The sequence below is a fragment of the Oenanthe melanoleuca genome, chromosome 6 (assembly GCF_029582105.1).
Source record: "Oenanthe melanoleuca isolate GR-GAL-2019-014 chromosome 6, OMel1.0, whole genome shotgun sequence".
Taxonomy (NCBI): Eukaryota; Metazoa; Chordata; class Aves; order Passeriformes; family Muscicapidae; genus Oenanthe; species Oenanthe melanoleuca.
The window spans coordinates 5,697,136-5,716,945 of NC_079340.1; the positions used below are offsets into that span (position 1 = coordinate 5,697,136).

At 39.2% G+C, this 19,810-nt stretch overlaps 1 protein-coding gene across 8 annotated transcripts in view; it reads left to right on the forward strand.

Moving 5' to 3' along the window:
• Nucleotides 1–19,810, forward strand: part of JMJD1C (jumonji domain containing 1C) — a 162,825-nt gene that overhangs the window by 106,026 nt on the left and 36,989 nt on the right. For 7 of the 8 annotated variants that reach the window (XM_056495410.1, XM_056495416.1, XM_056495412.1 and 4 more), the window contains one exon: nt 17,878–17,983. The exons of the other annotated variant lie outside the window; for it this stretch is intronic. In XM_056495410.1, the coding sequence (XP_056351385.1) occupies nt 17,878–17,983 (106 nt within the window). The remainder of the gene's footprint in view (nt 1–17,877; nt 17,984–19,810) is intronic. 8 annotated transcript variants of the gene reach the window in all.

The following is a 19,810-nucleotide window of genomic DNA, read 5'->3' on the forward strand; positions in this document are numbered from 1 at the left end:
AAAAATTATATTGGTATATATATAATTCTAGTTAATCTGATCATGTCAAGGAGTACTGTGCCACAGGAGTAGTGTAGCACATTCAGTTAAAATACTTGACCCCTTTAAAGGTTAACCAGTAACATTAATTGTAGAGTAGATAGAAGATAGTATCCCTACTTCTAAAGCTTTCATTTCCAGGTCTTTGCATGATTACAGTGATATACCTCTTAGTGATTTTTTGCTTCTCTTGGTAAATGAACAACAGAAAATGCTAATTTCTTGAAAAAGAAACCCTTTTCTTACTGTTGTTTTTAAGCCTGCTAAAATTTCCAGCATCCTTGATTTTAATGCCTCTCCATTAATTAGAAACTCATTAATATATTATTAATGTGTCTGTATTTAAAGAACAAGGGAATTAGTGACCCCCCCCCCCCTTGCTGCTTCAGAAGGTCTAAAAATCTCTTTTATGACAAATAGAAAAATACTTCAACTTGTTCTGAACTGATTGCAATTACAATAGCCATAAATTTTTCCTTATGGCTTGGATGGTACGCTGTGGTGATACAGAAATAGTACTTAGAGGCTTGGAATAACAGATGGCCCTGAATAAATGCTGTGTAATTTTGTCCTGACACCCCTTTTTCCCTCCTGCCCCACCAAGATTTTTTTTTTTTTTTTTTCCCAGTGCCAAGCACAGAGCTAGAAAAAGAGAATGGCTGAGAGAGAATCCTAGGGGAAGGAGAGGGAAGGTTTCAGTTCATGCGAGGGCTGGGGGTTTTGTGCGTCTATGGTAGGGAAGCCAAATGAGTTGAACATTTCTCATCAGGGTGAGGTTACATGTTATGGAGCTGCTAGAACAGCTTGGCTCTGCTGCAGACAACAGTTCCCCCTATCAGACCCCACGCTAGTGCTTTCAGTCTTCTAAGCTAGCACAGCCTTGTTTTTCGAACATGAGGGGGGACATGGCATGGGGGAAAAGCCTGTGATGTTGATGAGCTGAACTGGATTAGCCCAGGGTGCATCTAGTGCTGTGGCTTCCTCCGTGGAGGGGGTCAGGAGGACGCAGCACAGAGTGAGATATCTGCATTTGGCAGCAGCAATCTCTTAAATCAGCTGGGCTGTGAAGTGTAAATTTGCCCTCATTTTACAAAGCAAATACTTGTGCTAGTGTCTGTCCTTTGCCTGAAATCTGCCAAGATCATGTGTCTGATGATGCTCATTCCAGTAACAGTAATCAATCTTCTTTTGGCAGTGGATCATTTCTGATCTGAACAAAGCAAACTGAACGTAGCAGGATTGCCTTTTGTCAAACAATGCTGTTGCCAGGCAGTGACATAACAATGTTGTGTGCATTTTAGGCCCTTGAAAGAATATTAACTGATAGAGCATTAGACTTGGAAGCATCTTAATTTGGGAAGGTGCATTCTGGTTGAAGGTGTCATTTTTAAAATGTCAGATGAACAGCTTGCTTCATACTATCTTGATTGGTAATACTGAAATTAGCAGTGTTGGCAATTTCACTTCTCAGAGATACGCACCTCTACAAACTGCTACAAAGCCGTTGCTTGTCAAAAGTAGTTCCAGAGATAAGCTTGCTCTCCCTAACTGTTGGCCTCTATTTTTGACACATAGTGCAAAAGTTTCTTTATTTGAATGATTATAAAAAGCTTGAGAAATGTTTTTCATAGAATTTCTCTTTGCAGGGCTAGCAATATCTTGATGCCAAGTTTTACAAGTTAATTGTACGGAAGAGAGCTTTACTGAATGATGTCTTCAAGAGAACAGAAACTATATGTACTAACAGTATGTTAGACAGAAATATTAGCTTTATTACCGATACTTATTTTCTGCTCAAAGATACCTGGAATGGGAGGATTGTTTCTATTCCTTTTGCATGCTCTTTTTTGTTAATGCTGGAAATCATATGCCTTGCCATTAGTCACTTAATGTAAGGTAATTTGTACTTGTATGTTTTTTCTGAAGACCTGCATTTTCTTTGGCCTCCCTTTTCTTTGCCCTAATACCACATCCTAGATAAATCTTTGGTAAACTTCCTGTTACTATCTACTTTGCAAAAAAAAAAAAGTGTTTTTGCTCCCTTGTTTAGTCTGGAATAGCATTGAGCTGCTTGTAAGCAGAAGACAGAACTTTCAGAGAAATCATTGAAGGAATAATTCTTTGCAGGGATGAGTTAACTTTGAGTATTCTGAAACATGTTTAGTTTTTTGTTTAAACTCTCATAGCTGTGCATTTTCAGTATGAAGTCCTTAGAGACCATGGTGACCTAAACACTTTTATATTGCATTTTGCTGTTAGTGCCTGCAATTCCAGTATTTTCCTGCCAAAACAAACAAAGTTTGAATTTGTGTGGGAAGATTCCATAGATACAATTCTTAACTACTGACTAATTTTTCCCATCGTTACATAGACCCATAATACTGGGGCAGCAGACGAGTATTTGGTATGAATTCTGCTCACATCAGTTCTGATCATGAAACAGTGGTGTTTCACGTAGCTATTGGGCCAAAAGGCTTCAGGAATAAGGTGCTAATGTCCCGTGTAAAGGTGACAACTGCTCAAAGCAAAGAAAGCAGCACACTTGGCATCCTTTCAGACTTGGCAGGAAAAACAAAGTTTGAGTAGGCAAAGAACTAAATTACTGTTGTTACCAGAAGTGGTTCTTCCAGAACAAGATTAAAGTGACTTAGGCAGGACTTCTGGGGAATTGTGACCCATGCCTTCCCCTGCCATGTCTGCTCTTTGCATAAATAAACATGTTTCAATTGTTAAAAGATTCAGTGACCTTGATAAGGGCTAGATGAATATCGTTATTAAAATTGGGTGTGCATCTACATTATATCAGCCCATTTCCATGTGTTTACAAGGTTTGCTATACCAACTAGAACGCTTACCAGTGAATTTGCTCTTTGCTGCTAAATGTGCATGTGATTCTTCTTTTGCCTTATGTGTGTACTGCTTAAAATCCTGCCCTTCTCTTTAGAAATTGCTTGGATTCTGTATGTGTGGTGCCTTGAACACCAACCTACAACTTGTTTCCGGTGGCTTTTATCTCTGTTGGTTCATGGAGGATGTAAACTGTATTATTCTCTATGTGAAACTTAAGAGTGTGTGACTGAGTGACTCATTCATTATTCTGGGATGGTCAGACCATTTAGTCATGTAGTTGTTTTTATGGTGATGAGGAGGAGATCTTGAGAATAAAGCAGATGTGAACATTTGCTGTGGTACTTTGCTTAGCAATGGAATGAAAATTCTGTTCTTTGTAGGAAATAATAGACATAAAGTTTACAACATGCATTTTTTATGTCAAATTAGTATCTGTAGGAAGTGTACTCTTGAAATGGACATGTAGGTTAGGTTCTTAATGTGAATTCCACTTTGCATTTATAATGTATCATGTACGTACTGTGCTTAAAAATCCACAAGTGTTAGTGGGTTTAATAATGGTTCTTGCTGTAGTCTGAAAATAAAAGAGCTTTTTGGAAGAAAAAATTTCAAGGAAAAGTTACAGTTAAGTCTACATATGCAAGTGTGACCTAAATCACATACCTTTTTAACTGAAGTGGTTTTTTATAATAAGTTATTTGTACTGTTTTGTGATACACGTACTAAGTTATGCAGCAGCAAAACTAATCATGCCTTAATTTGTTTAAGCACTGTCGTTTACTAGAAGAAATATAGATGGGGATGTGAACCATTAAAGCCCAGCATATGGTATGCATGACCTCATCAGAGTGGTGTTTTTGTATGGGTGGTGTTTGGCAGTGCCTGTCATGGAGAATGCTGGGCTGAAGTGTGTGATTCTGCTGTTGCTGGCTGAAGCAGCTGGAGTCAACTGCATTATACTTCAGACAAGCATATGAAGAATAACAAAAAATGTTTTATATAGTGTTTTTTTCGTAGTGAGATGCACTTGTGGAAAGATCTGGAAAGACTGCTTTGTCTGAAGCAGTGAGTGCGTTTCAGCTATGTGTCTGGGTTGGGCAGAGCAAGGATGCATGATTGATTATATGCTTCCAAATACGTACATACTGTGTGTGATAATGTATTTCCAAAGGATTTCTGAGCACACAGGACTGGACGAAATGTGCACAGTGAAGGCAGAACAGAATTCAAATGAAATTCCGTCACAATCATTAAACTTCATGCAAAGGGTATTTTACCACTCAGGGAGGAAAATAGAAGGGTGAATAGTCCTTAAAAAGTCCTCTTGCTTATTTGATTTAAAAAAAAATCTTGTTAAGAATGAGTGTTTATGGTGAACTCTCTTCAGGCCTTACACTCTCCTTCAAGACTTCTTTTTTTCCTTTCTTTTTCTGGAAGACAAGCTTGGTTGCTTTAGTTTTCAAAATGGTACAGTCTTCCTGTCTACCTCTATGCTGAAGGTTGCAGATGTAAAGATAGGGCAATGAGAAATCCCCCGTGGGAGGTGTTGCATGAACAGTGATAGGTGCTTGTACTTAGTTCTTTTTCTAAATGTGTGTGGCACGTCTGAGTGCTGGCAGGTCAAATGTCTAACACGCCTTAAAGATTGTTGAAGTAATAAACTTTCTCACTAATCACAAAGCAGGTACATCAGATACAGGACCTAATATACTCTTATCTTGATCTATTATAAATTCATGTCATATATGCCATTAAGAAAGACTTGAGTGAAGGGCATTGGGCATCTCCACTGCTCTGCTTTTCTGTTCATTATGGGCAGACATTGGATATTTCAGACCTGGATGCCTTTGGGGTTCCATGACTTGTTTGCTTGTAAGAGCAAGTAAGCTGGGCTTGTGTAGTAAAGATATGTGCACATTAAAAATTCATTAAACATCTTGATAGAAGGATAAAATAGTATTTTTCTGTCTGTATTTTAAGCACCCCATAATTATATGTGGACTCATCTTTCAGTCTTCTCTTATTTTAAGTTTCAGGCTTAAAAATAACTACTGCAGCTGAAAATTGCTTTTGCCATAAACTTATGTCTCCAGTGACGAGGCAGGCAGGAGCTTTTGGGGTTGGTCCCACCCTTTGAGGTTACCAGAAGCAGCTCGGGAACTCTGGGTGCCGGCCATGGAACCTCTGTGCTCCCCCTCCTGTTTTCGGTTCCTACACGGGCAACCCAGGCACACACAGCTTTCTTTAACTCCTTTCAGTATTGTGCTGAAGAACTGTCTTGATTCTTTCCCATGGCTCTGGACCACTCATGAGTCCAGCTGGCTTCCATGGCAGCCTTGTAAAGAGTAACGGTCTAAACAGTTTGTTACCGACAGATCTAAGTTTAAGTGTAGGCTCCAACATGTGGAGAAGCAAAAAGCTTCGTGTGCTGGTTTCACATGGAAGGGGGGAGGGGTGGAGCCGCGAGACCAGGGAACAGGAGGGCTGTCCTGTCTCTGGGGGCTTCTCCTGTGAGCTGCGGGGACTAATCAGAGAGCTGATTTAGCAGCAAACCAATTAAAAAGTTATTTTGCTTTCACAAATTACATGGATAAAGTTAACTAGCTTTTTTGTCTTCCGGGGGAGAGACAAGCAGCAGCTTGTGGGGGCTCTGGCCTGGCGCTGGGTCCCCCAGCCCCAGCTCTGCGGGGCTCGACCCAGCACCCCGGCCCGGGCCCCGCTCTGTGGGGAGCCCCGGCCTGACCTCGGCCCTGGCCCTGGTGGCCCCCGGCCCCGCGCGGCTCCCGGCTCGGCTCGGCTCGGCTCCCCTCTCCACATGGCATGGCCGAGCGGGGGGATGGGTGAGCCACCAAAGGCTCTCCCTTCCCTGCCCGTGTTCTGAGAAGAGAGGCCCCAGATGATCCGCGTGGCTTAGAGTTTTTCCAGCAATGGCCTGGCCCAGCTTCTTCACGTCCTGGATGCAACTTTAACCCTTTTAATGCCTGGATAAGACTCTAGATCTCCAGAGCTCCCCGAAATAAGAGGAATGAAGCAGAAGTCTACTGAAATGAAAGCTAAGTTTTCCAGATGAGAAGAGATTGAAAAGATGCCACTGTTAAGTAGCCGAAAACCTTTTTTTGGGGGCTATAAGGGGACGGTGACTACACTACAAGTCATTTAAACTGTGAAGTATACTTGGGGAGGTTAAAGTGCTTGAAAAGAAGACCTTTTTGCTTTGAGGAAATGGGGGCTCTCTGTTTTAGGACTGGAAATATGGACAGAGACATTTAATAGAAAAAGAGATGAAGAGAATTTTGTTTTTCAGCAGCTTGCCTTTAAAAGTGGTACCCCAAGTATGTGACATAACCCATACACAGCTCTGGAAGGACTGTGGAGATGGGAGGAGAGTCATAATCTGCAATATTTCCTGGGCAGATGTAGATTGTGCAAGTGAGACACCCTCTAAGCCTGAACCAAAAAAAGGAATTTTTCTCTCTAGAGTGAACTGGAATGATTATTTAAGTAGATAACTGACTGAAGTGTTTTCTGTGTGTTGTTGTTAAGAAATGTGGAATGAAGGGAGGGGGAGGAGGGAATAATCTAGAAATCTTATTCTGAATTCTTTTTTTGTTATTAATAAATTTCCTCTTATACCCTTTTAAGTTTTAAGCCTGCCTTGTCTCTGCTCTTAAATCCTATCTCTAAAGGAAACTAAATATATTAAAATGGGCAAACCCAAGTCACACGGTGACACTTCGTCCAGCTAGAAGTGGGTCAGATGACTCATACCAGCCCTCACTCCCAGTAATGTGTGCAAGGACAGAAGAGTTTCATCTGAGTTCTTGCAAAAGGAGAGGAAAAAGGGAGGAGGGATTGGCACTCCCCATTTGTAGTCAGAGGGATGTGCAGATCATCTGCCCTCAGCCTGTATTTGTGCTTCTCATTGAAAAAGAGCTTCTTGTTTGGGAACTTCCTCTGTTTTCTCAAAAGAGGTGGAATAAAATTGTACTTTTCTGTTTTACCTTGATCTGTTAAGAAGTAAGGGCTAGTCACTTTTTTTTGTGTCTCTCAGCAAGGTTTGATGCAGGAGTGGAGTTCTTCAGATCTGACAAGCCTTAGGGAAGTGAGCAGCGTGTGAGGGGGCCATCAGTCAGCCAGGAAGGTGATGTAGCTGCCACAAATAGTGTGGCTCCTCCAGATGGGAGGGAGTTCAGATGGAGCTGCTGAAGCTGTGGGAAGGTACACATGGAGGAAGGGGGAAAGAGTTGAGGGGTCCTTGGGATAAGCTGAGGTTACTACAATGCAGATGACACTCAAGTCCACAGAAAAAGTTTTCCTTCCTCAGTCATATTCTTCCTACAATTTCTGAGAAACCGTTCAGTTGGATGATTTGATTTCATTAATCCTACTCTAGGAGGTAGTATTTAAGTAAATTAAAATTTTTAAATTTTATAATTTAAAAATAATTTAAAATTTGGATTTCAGAAAGGAAGAGATGGAACAAAACCTGCTTCTTCTTTGAAGGTGAATATAAAGGATTTTGGTATGTCTGAAAAGCCATGCTTAGGATTACTGAGATTAAAAATCTGGGTAAAAATTTCCTGTGTTTTATCACAAGTGATTACTTTTTCATGAGTAAAAATTAATGGAAAATACCACTCAGTAGTAAGTGAAACAAGCCTTATTTGTGGTTCTGTGTCCTTAAAATTTTCATTTCATCTATTAAAAATGAAAGTTTAAAGTATTTTTCTTATGTGGTAGTCTTGACTAATGCTGCTTCCATAATCTAGACTCAAAGTCTGTTCCTAGAGAAATCTGTTTCATGTTATACCCAGTTGCTGCATTGCCCCTGTGTTCTTGGTTTCCCAAGTTGCTCTTTGTTGGGGTTGGGAATCCTTGGTGCTTTAAGGATCCCAGAAGTGTGAATGCACATAAACTCTGCCGTGTTGCATGGGAGTTGGTACGTAGAGCAGGAAGAGAGTAGGCATTCCTGCATTTCAGGTAGGGGGAAACTTGAGTTTCATGAAAATGTGTTCTTACCCAAATTAAGCCTTATCTTGACATGATAAACACAGTAGCTCATTTAGTGAAGTGCTCATGGGTTTGTTTGCTTTTGTTCCTCCCTTAGATACAATGTCCCTTTGTTCTGGCTGCCTCTCTAGACCTTTTTCTTACGGAATGTATTTTTAAAATTACAGTCTTAGAAGTAATAGTTTTGTAGTCTAGGTTTACTGCTTCAGGGGAGCTGCTCCACAGCCTTCAGCAAGCTACAGTTAGCAGAGATTGAGAGCTATAGCAGTTCTGGGTCTGTGTATCTAATTCTTTTTCCAGGCCAGACATCTGGGGAGAAACTCAAGTAATTTTATACCAACTCGAAGTTTTAAAATTAAAACCAAGTATGAATCTTGATATTTTCTTAGACACTGGAATAACTTTACTAAGGGCTTGTAGAGGGCTTGATGTACACAGTATTATTTATTTTTTAACAGTATACTGATAATTAGTGTTATAAAGTCTTTTAACTACTATTGTTTGTAAATACTGACACCCTCCTTAAATCTAGCAAACATCTCCTATCTTTTGAATGGAATTTAAATTAACTATTCCTATTCTTCCCCTGTAACCTCCTCTGCTTGAGTGTATCTGCTAGTATTATTGACAGCAGTATTTTAGTGGTTTTGCTGAGCAAGTGAGTTTGAATCATAGTAATTTCTGTGCATCTCACTAATGATTACATTTTTTTGTGATTTTGGTTGTGAATTTTAAGCAGTTTAGAAATTACATTTCAAGCATAGAGGCAGGGTTTTTACCCCCTTTGAATGTTTTCTTCCCTTTCATTGTCTTCTTATCATCATGTTACACCATTTTTGTATACAGCAGATAAAATCAAGTTAAAGCAGGTTTCAGAATGCATAAGACTTGGTGGCTAAGTTATGGTGTTTGACAGTCTTGGACTTTTCTCTTTTTTTTTTCTTCCCCAAGTGATGTAGTTCAGTTTTGAATTGTGTCTTCAATAGGAGTTTTTTGGTTCTGCATGCTAGGAGATTTAGCTATGAAAAAATATTGTGAAATAGGAGGTTATTGTATCAATTTTAAACTCTGAATTACTTTCTTAAGTCAGGGAATTTATTGCAGCAATAACTGAAACATCCCTGTTTTCTGATTAGCAATTCAATCTTTCCTCCATTGTAAGACCGTTATTCATCAGTTTTATAAAAGGCATATCCACTGCATTCTCCAGAGTTGCAGAGAGCTGTAGTGTTAATCCAGCTGTATGTCCCAGCTGGTCTGATTTGTTATTTATAGGGAAAATTCCTAAAATGGCTCCAGCAGGTCATAACAGAGCTCTGTACAGGAAAAAAGGACAAAACTCCTATTAGAAATTAACATTGAAAAGTTCTCTGCAAATACAGTGATACTTCTAAAATGTGAAAAAAATGAGTTCTATTTTGGTCTACTTCCGTAATACCCGCATGTGGGCCAACAAGAATGTATTTGTATTCTAAGAAACACATTATCAAATAAATCCCTGAAAGCCACTTGAAAATAAAACATTAATGTGTTCAGTGGGCTAAAACACACCGGGTTTCAAGAACATTTGGATGGTATCTGGTATATTCTTTCTGCCTTAAGAAAAAAAAAAAAAAAAAAAGTTCAAATATTTTTTATTGTTTGTAGCTATTTGTTTTCTGTCCATAGTCCTTATAAACTATAGAGAAAGGAGCTGGAAAGTTTTATGTTTCCAGAGTTCCTATTTGATGAATAGGATTGAGGATATCTGCAGAAAAGACTAGGTAGTTGCATGATTGCTGGTGGCAGTTCAAAGTCCAGAGCAGGTAGTCATTCACAGAGTGATATGTTGATGACTACCTCCTAGGAGGTAATGTTGGTTCTAGGATCTGTCATCACACTGACACATATTGGACAGTTTTTTGCGGAAGAGTTTTCTTCTGCAGGACTGAATTGAGAGGCCTTTGCTCTTCAGTAAGCTCTCAGTTACCGGTAGTCTTGTAAAGGAATAGGGTATTGCTGAGTAATGCAACTGCAAAAAGATTCATTGGAGGTGACTGCTGTGAACTAAGGTGTGGGTTGTCCGGTCAGTCATTTTCTGTGGTGATGGTACACAGCCTTTCAACTGCCACAGATAACCTCTGCTGTCCCTCATGCAAGGAAGACATGTCTGTTGTAAAATGGCCAGTGTCTGAGCAGCCCTTGTATCTTGGCTTGATTTCTGGTTGCATTAGACTTCCTTTCTAGCAGCCCACTGATCCAGACAACTAGCCATCAACAGAATGTACGTTCTTTTTTGCTTAAAGACTTCATCCATACTGCTTGCCCTTCAGCTGTGATTTGGGTCTTGTTGAATGCCTTCTGAAAGCTGTTCACAATTCATAGGGTGTCTGGATCTCAGTTTAAATTTTAATATCAACTTACAAAAAGGATTTCTTCGATCTACTTACTTAGTAGGTCTCCTTGTTAGCATCAACTTCACTCTGCTAATTGCTTGCTTGTGCACTTTGAGGTTTCTTTTCCCATAATGACAGCGAGTTCCTTAGTGACTCAAAGGCTTGTTCCGGTATTGCCACATGACTGAGTGGCTTAGGACCGGTACTCCTTCTCTGTTTCTCTTACAATTAGAAAAATCAAAATGCTGAATTAGTACAAGTTGTATATTGCTGAGATGGGTGGTGATAAGTATGTGGAGCCTGCTGTGAGGAAGTGGAAGAAAATGTGATTCAGTGGAAGATAAAAGAAAAGCATATCTGCAGCTGTATCATCAAAATGAGAGAGAAGGTGGACATGGAGTAGTGTAATTCATTTGACCTTTATTTGTCTGTATGTGGAGAATGTAAGTAGTACAAACAGTCACTACAGTGTTCTAGATGGAAGCTGAAAGCCCATGTGTTTTGTGGATAGGAGCCACTTTTTTGGGGAAGTCTTAGATGCTAAAAGATGTCTGACTTTGGGGGAAAAGTTTGCTTTTCTGGCCCAAGTTGTCGTAGCTGCTCAGAGAGAGAGTAACATAATTTATGAGCATAAGAGACATCTATTTTCTAGTGCAAGGCTATTTTAGATATCACTAGAGCAGTTTTTAGGCTGGCTATTGGCAATAGTTGTCTAGCCCAGGTTTGCTTATCCATTGGTTGTTGCTTTCTTTCCTGATGTATGTTCATCCTGTCCATGTTCATGCTGTTCTGATTTCCCCTGAGCCTTACCATACCAGATTGTCATCTACAGATAGAAGAATGATAAACTGACTTGTAAAATATAAACTTTACACCATGCCCATTTCACCTGAGGTATTGATAGTTTCACAGGAAGGCAAAATTCCTCTGTTGATTTTTGTTAGTAAATTAAAATAATGGAGATTATTAGACTATAAGTCAGATTTTTTTCCCCCCTTTTATATTTATGTTCCTAATGTTAGTATATCAGTTACACTTCCAGAACATAGCAAATCAGTGTAATAATGCATCTTCAAGCCTGAAATCAGGACTTGGAGGAGTATTTGTAGCCCTGATCCCCTGATTTTCAAACCTGATTTTTAAACTTTTCAAATCAGTTTTAACTCCTGAGGTAAAATAAGTAAAGGGAGTAGGAGTGTGTAGGGAGAAGTATCATGCATAGGGAAGAGTGGGGAGCAGCAGAAGAATCGTTGATAGCTTTTCCTGAGAAATGTTAACTGTACTGACAGTTGGAAAATCACTAAATTTGTATTCCTCCTCTTTTTTCCCCTTGTAATTTTAACTTCCTACTTATAGAAACGTAGTCATTCGTGTTATACACTGAAAATAATCTTTAAGTCTTTACCTAATCTTTAAATGTTTGTGGTCTGAAATACCTATAAACATTTGTCCTTGAACAGTGCATTCAGAACCCCTTGGCTGGATGGGGATTAGTTATCCCAGTTGCCTGTCCTGGCCCCTGAATGCAGGGCGAGCATCGCTGCCCATCCCTGCTTTCCCATTGTGGTTATGCCTCAGCGCACGTGTAAGCAGGGCTGACCTAGGCTCGACTTTGTTTCTAGTTTAGGGGTCAGGGTTGTGCCTTCAAGCTTGACTTAACTGGTTCAGATGTAGCCCAGCAGCTGCTGGGTTTGAATGAGGTAAATTGTGACTGCGCTCAGAACAGCAGAAAATAGGTCAAGTGTGGGTTGGGTTTACATAGAAAGCACTAGCGTTGCCTGGTAAGCTTAAGCCTCTTCTCTCAGCTCAGACAAAGCCGTTTAAGGTAAACTAGGAAGTTACAATCTCCCCAGAAAACTTTCTAGCCTTTCTGGCTTTCCAGCCGTGGTGTTTGCAGGTGGCATTTCCCTTGGTGAGAAGCATGGAGCGGGAGGGAGGTTGCCCTGGTCGGGTCGGTGTGTTCCCCAGAGCAGTCCCCTCTGGAAAGGCATTGCTGCTCTGGCTATGCTGGCTGTGCACAGCCCTGCAACCCTGCGGTGCCTCTCTGACCTGCCCACCAGCTGCAGTGGCATGGCAGCTGGGGTAGCCTTTCACTTCTCAGAGAGAAATTGGGAATATACTGTTTACAGTGATTTATGCATGCTATGTGTCTAGAAAGAAGTTGCAGGAGATCTGCATTTAGTATTTATTCATCTAAATTTGGTTGTTTCCCTCCTAAGTTCTGGTGTGGTCTGTGTGGCAGCTGAAGTGCCTGCCTGGTAATGCTATCAGGGGTGTCTGCCAGTTTTTCTGTGTTTTGGTTAGATTCTTATCTTTTGCCACTGGAAAAAAAATGGTAGCAGGGCAGAGGGATACTGCATGTTCATAGTTGATGTTCTTGTTATGATACTTGGTATTCTGCCTGTCTGCATGTTGTGTGTTTTTTCTCACTCTGATGTCAAGCCAGGACAACGTTAAGATTGAAGGTTTCTTAAAAATTACAGTAGGTGAAAGAGATCAGTGACATAATCACATATGTCAGGTGACATGATCAGTGAATGATGAAAGAAAAATAAAAGGATTTTGCTGGTTATCAAGAAATTAAAATAAGGAGAGAGTGGTACAGGCCTGCTTTCAAATGAGAGGCAAAAATTGGCATGAATGTATTTGAGGCTGGGTGCAGGTACAATATTTAGTTTTTTGGGTGGGAGAAAATAATCAAAAATTTGCATTAGAGGACTAGTATAAATTCTCAGCAGTTTAGATTTTAAAAAGTGCTTTTTGCTTCCACTGTTCTGCTCTAAAGACTTTCAGCAGTCAGTAGGGAAGTGTTGTCTTGTTTTCACACTGAAGTTCTCATACCCAATTTCTATGCAGATGAAGTTCAGTGCAGTTGCACAAATGACTTGCTTCAAAAGGAAAGAAAAGGGTTGGGGGCTCATTTTATAGAAGCTAATATTCACTTACAAAACAAGAACAGAACTGAAGGTTCAGGACACTTTGATCGCTCAGGTTTTCTTTTGCACTGTTTGAATTTAAATGTGGTCCCTCTGCCATTAAAGTTCTGACAAAATGCATATTTCAATGTGCAGTGCAGATTGTGTAAACATTGTAAACAGAACTGTCAAGTTGGTTAAGTGCTAGTTTTCATCTAATTCGTGTCCTAAATTATCAGAAAACCTCTAAGCAGCCAGAGGAAGCTATAGTTAATTAAGCCACAGATGGTGAAGACTAATGTGGCGTTGACCTCTGCGAGGACTGCAAAATCTACTTAGTCTTTCTCTGGAAAACATTAGTTGAAATGAGTTCCTACTGATACTAGAAAGATGTCCCTGATGCATGAAACCAAATGCAGAGGCACAATGACAAGGAAGGAGCTTTCCCAAATGAAGGTTCCTAATGTGTGATGTATGTTGAGATGTAGTCTTCAGGGCTCTGATTTTAACATTTTAATGCCAAAAGCCATTGTTTCTAGGACTGGCTTACCTGGAATGCGTATTGTCAGTTCTCCTTCTCTACTGATTGTGGAGAGTTGACAGCTGATCAGTGTGTGTACCCTTCCATAAGCAGCGTGCATGCTGTGTGACTGGGGGTAGGAGCAGCTACTGGAATCCACTTTTTTGTTCCTCTTTGCTCCAGGGTTTTATCTCTCTATGAACTCGTTTCTGCCCCTCAAGTTTCTGAACGATGACTTGGAAGGGTATTTTAAAATGCTGAGGAAATGTGTTGCTTCAGTAGTTCAGGTCTTGTGGAGGAGGTAGCTGTGTAAATATATAGGCCTTCCTAGCACAGTCATACCTGGCTGCCCAAAATGCCAAGGAACTTCTGGTCATTTGAGCCTTTCGGAGCACTCTGTATAGTCTTTGGGCAATGGGTAGGTTCAACACATCTGGGGATAACTCTAAGTGTCTTGGACAATATTTTTTTGTGGATGTAGAGTGCGTAGGAGAATTCTCATTGTGATTTTGACTTGTTTCTCTGTGGGTACTATCTTGAAATTCCTTTTTGATCTCAAAGGAATTTCGATGCATGACAAGTGATCTAAACACTTGTTCACCTCTGACTCTGAATGATAAATTATTTTTGTCTGAATAAGCTCTCTGAAAATGCTGCTCTGAAAAAAAAATTTCTCCCTGGTTAGACCAGTGTAATATCTTAACCTGATGGTATGGTCCGTGGTTTCAACCTTCTTGTATCGTTTTGCACAAGAATAAAGAACTGTACTGTAAAGATGTACTCAGAAAAGCACAGCATCTTTTTGATACTTGGAGGAAAATTTCATACTCTTATTCTTCTCAGAATTTCTTGGAGTTAAGCACATCCCCAGCAGGTGAGAGTGATTACTTGGAGAAACGTGCAGCTGACCCAGTTCTTTGGATAATTAAGGATAAAGTCCAGTCCACCAGAAGTGAATTCCTCTTTTGATCTAGAAAGAAGGAAGAGTATTAGCAAAGATGTAAAAAACTTGTCATAGATTGGCAAGCTTCTGGTAGTCACATTGCCTCATGTGACTCTTTTCCAGAAGGGTGGGAGGGGTAATCTCAACCATATTTCTCTAGCCCATAGGCCCTTTGTCTTCTTCCCAGAGTTGAATATAGTCGTTTGTGGAGCAAGGGGCACTGCCACTTGAAGTACATAAAAGAGCTTCCTACAGTAGACTTGAAGAAGAATATAACAGCCCCCTTTATTTGATTTGCATCCTGGATTTGCGTAAGCATTTCAAACCAGTATTAACATCCTTCTGGAGGAAGTATTCCAGGACTTGTTGAAAAACTAGTCTAGGAGAAGGTACCATACTTTTAAAACTACTTTCAAATGAGAAAAAGTTTGGAGGAAAATCCTGCAGGGCATGTAAATTTTCTGGAGGTTAGTCTGTCAATCATGCTGCATCAACCAAGAAGAGGAAAACTGAGGGTTACAATTGCCAAGGTTTGAACCTGTAGACAGTAATTGTTCGTTGAGCAGTATAAACACAGGGTTAGGAAAAGATCTGGGAACTGAAGTCATCTGCTTGTCTTCAGTGCTAAACTAGGGAAGAGATTGCAAGTTATCAGCATTGCCTGTTGTCCTCTCCCTGCTTTTGCCAGAGCTTGTCATGTGTGCTGAAACTGTGGTTAAGGCTTTATAGTTTAACACATTTTGCAATTAATTTCCTGGGTTTTAGATATTCATATTTAAAACTAAAGATGGAAAAAGGTAAGTCATGGCACATGCATTTTTTTATAGATACATGTACTCAAAAAAACAGAATTTTTGAGATTACAGAAGCTTGCTCTGGTAGTATCTTCCCCCTACCCTGTGATTGATATGTTAAATGTGTATTGTGTGTATATTTAGAAACTCTGGGTTCTCTTTGACATCATCCACATAATCCCATTCACACCTGCATGCAGTTTGTGTAATGAGTGTTTGACCTAACTTGGGCCTTTTGTAGCTCATCTTTGAGCTTATCTTTTTCCAAGACTGAGGGCATAAATACAAAATGGACTGTGAAGTCTCTTTTTTTAGGTGTTCACATGGAGCATTTTCAGCCAAAGATGCTGATGTCACGCATATGAATAGGAGATAGCGTTTCAAATGTACTGTATGTAGGATGGACAGTATCTTCAGTGTCAAGTTCAAAGGAGGCAAAGATGCTTAGGAAGGATGTGAAATCTAAAAACAAAAAAAGCACCAGTGTGTTGCCTTCAGGAAACAAATCAAAAGTGGCTTAAGGTGACATAGAGACTCAAAAACTTTGTTTTAAGAATTAATGAAAATAGTATAATATTAAGGGTAACAGTTTTGATTTCATAGTACTTAATCAATGTGTATAATCTCATAATGAAGATTTGCTTAGATGTGACTGAAGAGATTACTCAAAATGTACAGGGTCTGTATGTTAACTGCATTTCTAAGTCAGCCAAACACAGTATTGCAGTCCTCGATCTCTTGCTTAGATCCAGTGCATGTGGATCTGAGTGGGGAAATTTTTGGTGCAGGAGTCTCTTGGAAGTGAAAGAAAGTGCTTCGGAAGGAGGACAGATGACTGATCATCACACAGCTCCAGTTCCAGGATCTGTTATGTTCCCCTGGCAAATAATTCCCTCTTTCTGGTGGCGGTGTTTCTGTGTGTAGGATCAAATGGATTTTTATGATACACAGAATAGCTAATACTCCTTTTTAAACTCTTTTTGGAGAGGTCATCCTTGAATAAATTTTAGTTATGACCTTGTGCCTCTGGTAAGGCTAGCAGCATACTTACCTGGTTGGTAATTTGAACCCTGTGGTAGAGGTACTGTTGATCTTAATTTTCACTTTGTTCCAATTTACATGTGTTAAAATGGTCATCTTGACCATTTCTTCAATCCAAGGCTATATCCTTTTTAAGAGCATAAGGATAGAGCGAGTAATTTTCTCTAATAACCAAAGGATTGATGCAGTCTCCATAGTGGAGCACAGCAGATCTGAGTGTCAGGAAGTGAATTTTGGATTTGAAATAGATATTCTGTGATCAGTGGGTTAGTAGGAATAATCTCATCCAGGTGAACAGAGAGAAATTGCTTATGTCACTGGAGGGCCTGGTAGCAATGCACAATTCACTGGGTGTTGCTTGTATCTTTGTGTTCTGTGGGTGGAGCTCTTCATAATAACTTGTGAAACATCGAGTAACTTGTTGGAGATCAAGGAAAGAAATTGCTTTGTCTCTACTGCAGTACTGATAAAGCATTCTACATTTTGTATGTGGAGAATTGCACTCATTATTTTAGCTATCTGAAGTTCTCTTGGTATAAATGAATGTTGCTGCTGCTCACAGATTTCCAAGGCCATCTTCTGTGTGAGGAGCCACCAGGCTTTTTTTCTCTGCCACAGCCTCAAAGACAGAAATAGCAAATTTGCTCTGAAATAGAGAAATAGGTGTTCTAGTAGTCCAGAGATGAATGGTGATTCTTAAGCCATGCTTGCAAGGATATACACAGATTCTGTGCCTAATTTTTTTCTTGTTAGAAGGACAGAGCCACTGAATGTATCTTATTTTGTCAGATTATATCATACGAAATACTGGAAAATAATGTTTTCCAGGAGAATTGATTGTAATTAAAACTAAAACATGTCTTACTTGAAACTATGTAGTTGACAAAGGCTAACATATTTGAAAATCAGCAATGGTATTTATCTCAGAATGCTTGTTTCTATTAAAATACTGCTTATATGTTACATTTGTAGGTTTGATATCTGTTTATGCTCAACATGTCCATATTACACTTTACAGATATGGAAAATAAAACAGATTTTTAAAATTTATTTAGCAATTATTTAAACATTTCTTTGTGCACAGCTGTGAACATCTAAGTCTTTAGAGGGCATTTTTAGCTTGTAGTAAGACAGTATGAAAGTGTGATCCTATTAATAGCTTATGAGTCTGGCTACATGTGGGATCTGATATACTGTGTTCCCATGAAATAACTTCTAGCGCTATGTTACACTTTTAAGTTTTTTCTAAGAGTAGTACAGGGATTTATAGGCAATCAGTAAAATTAGCATGTAACTACTTAATATTGTATTTTAAGATACATCTAGGAAAATAAACAAAAATGTTACAAGTAAACATAACATATGGTTCTTTTTTTAATCTCTACTTTAGGACGACGTAGACAGTCTAAACCCAGTTCTCAGGGATAACCCGCAGTTACATGAGGAGGTAAAAGCCTGGGTAAAGGAACAAAAGGTTCAGGAGATTTTTATGCAAGGTAATTATGTGGGAAATTGTATTATTTATATTCTGTGTTAGCTAGTTTAAGGCCATTACTTGTGTGGGACTCATCCCATACCATTTGTGATACAATGGAGAATATATTTTTTTACTTGGAAGTTGTTTTTTTGGAAGTATTTGTTAATACAAGAAAACAAGACTGTAAGAAGCTGTTGGTATTTGCTTCAGGCTGTTCTTATTTGATGTTTTAGTGATTACAGCAAAAAGCTGGATATCATTAGTCTGAATGTAGATATTTTATAAAGTTTGTTGTGAAAACAAGTGTGTATTAATGGCATCCACACACATTTTGGCATGTTTAAAACGTTCTGTGCTCTGTTAGTGTTACTGTTACATGTGATAACTTCTGAGATACCTGTCTGTGCTTGTAGTTCTTCACAGTTCTTCTTCTGTCACAGATGAAGAATACTTTCAGTTCCTCACCCCACGCTCTCACTCGCTGACTGAAAAGTTCTTTTCAAATCAGTTACAATTTGTAACTTGATTCTAACGTGGGAAGGTTGCAGAAAAAACTGTGTACAATAATATTTACACTGTAGGTACAAGTTACAAGAAAACTAGTATGAATTTAAAGAAATTATTGTGGTGCTGTCTTGCTGATGGTAGAAATGCTGTATGCATTGGCAGTATATTCATTAAGTTTCAGGAAGCTCTGCAGAGGAGTTCCTATAACTAGGAGGAAGAAACCAACCTCTGCTGGTCTGGGCTAAAATCCCCAGGAAAGCACTTTCAGTACAAAAATGCTTAAGCAGTCGTCTTGTAAATGAAGATTAGGAGGGAACCTGTAAATAATCAGATATTTTAAGGATGGCTCTGAGGTTTCCTTGTTGTCTAGTCTCTTTGGTAAAACCAAGATCAGAAGACAAAAGGAATATGGTAAGTAGAACGCTGAACTTAGATTAAAAAACTTCTATCTTGCCTTCTGTGGAGTTTCTCATTTGACTAGATGTGATTCTTATGGGCCACAGAAAAAGGAAGCTGAAAAAACAAACGTGGAATTGCATAGATAGTAAGTTGGTATGTTGATGTTAGTAATTTTAGATTTTACTTTTGATATCATCAAGTGCAATACAAGTTAATAGTCTATTGATGAAATTTGCAGACAAAACTGGATTGAGAGGTAATACAAAATCAAATCAGGGAAACAGAAACTGAAGTTGAGCTTGCTTATTGTATTTCATTAGAGTAACAATAATAAGACTATTGTAAAAGCCTCTGTCTAAACTGGTACAGAATCAATAGTTGAGCAAAACTCCAGCAATATTGAAATAGTCATCTAAATAAGACTACCAGCCCATCACCCATGCAGTCACGTTCTCCAGGTACACAGTCTGTTTCTGGTCACACAGACTTAATGTTGGCTGTCCAGAGGCTTATGGACAGCCCTCTGGCAGTGCTAGCTGCCATAATCTAGTCATGTTTCCTTCCTTCTCCTTTCTCTTCTCTGGTTTGTTTCACCTTCTCCATTACCATTTTCTTGTTCCTTGCAATTTAAGCTACATTTTTGGTTCTGCCTTGTCTAGATGTATCTGTTAAGATTATTACCACCTTCTCATACTTCATCCTCTACAACATTTTTTAGAATCCAGCCTTTTCTATTTTCTGTGATGCTGAAATCTTCATATCATAACTTAGTATTTTCCACTTTGACTCTTGCAGTTAAAACACAGTTTATCTGAAGAAAGAGGAGAATCGGATAGAAGCATTAAAATCTGGTTCCAAATATTTGGAAAAAGGCATGCCAATTTGAGGAGAGAGAATTCTAGTCAAAACCAGTCCACTTAATTACAATAATGAGACTAAG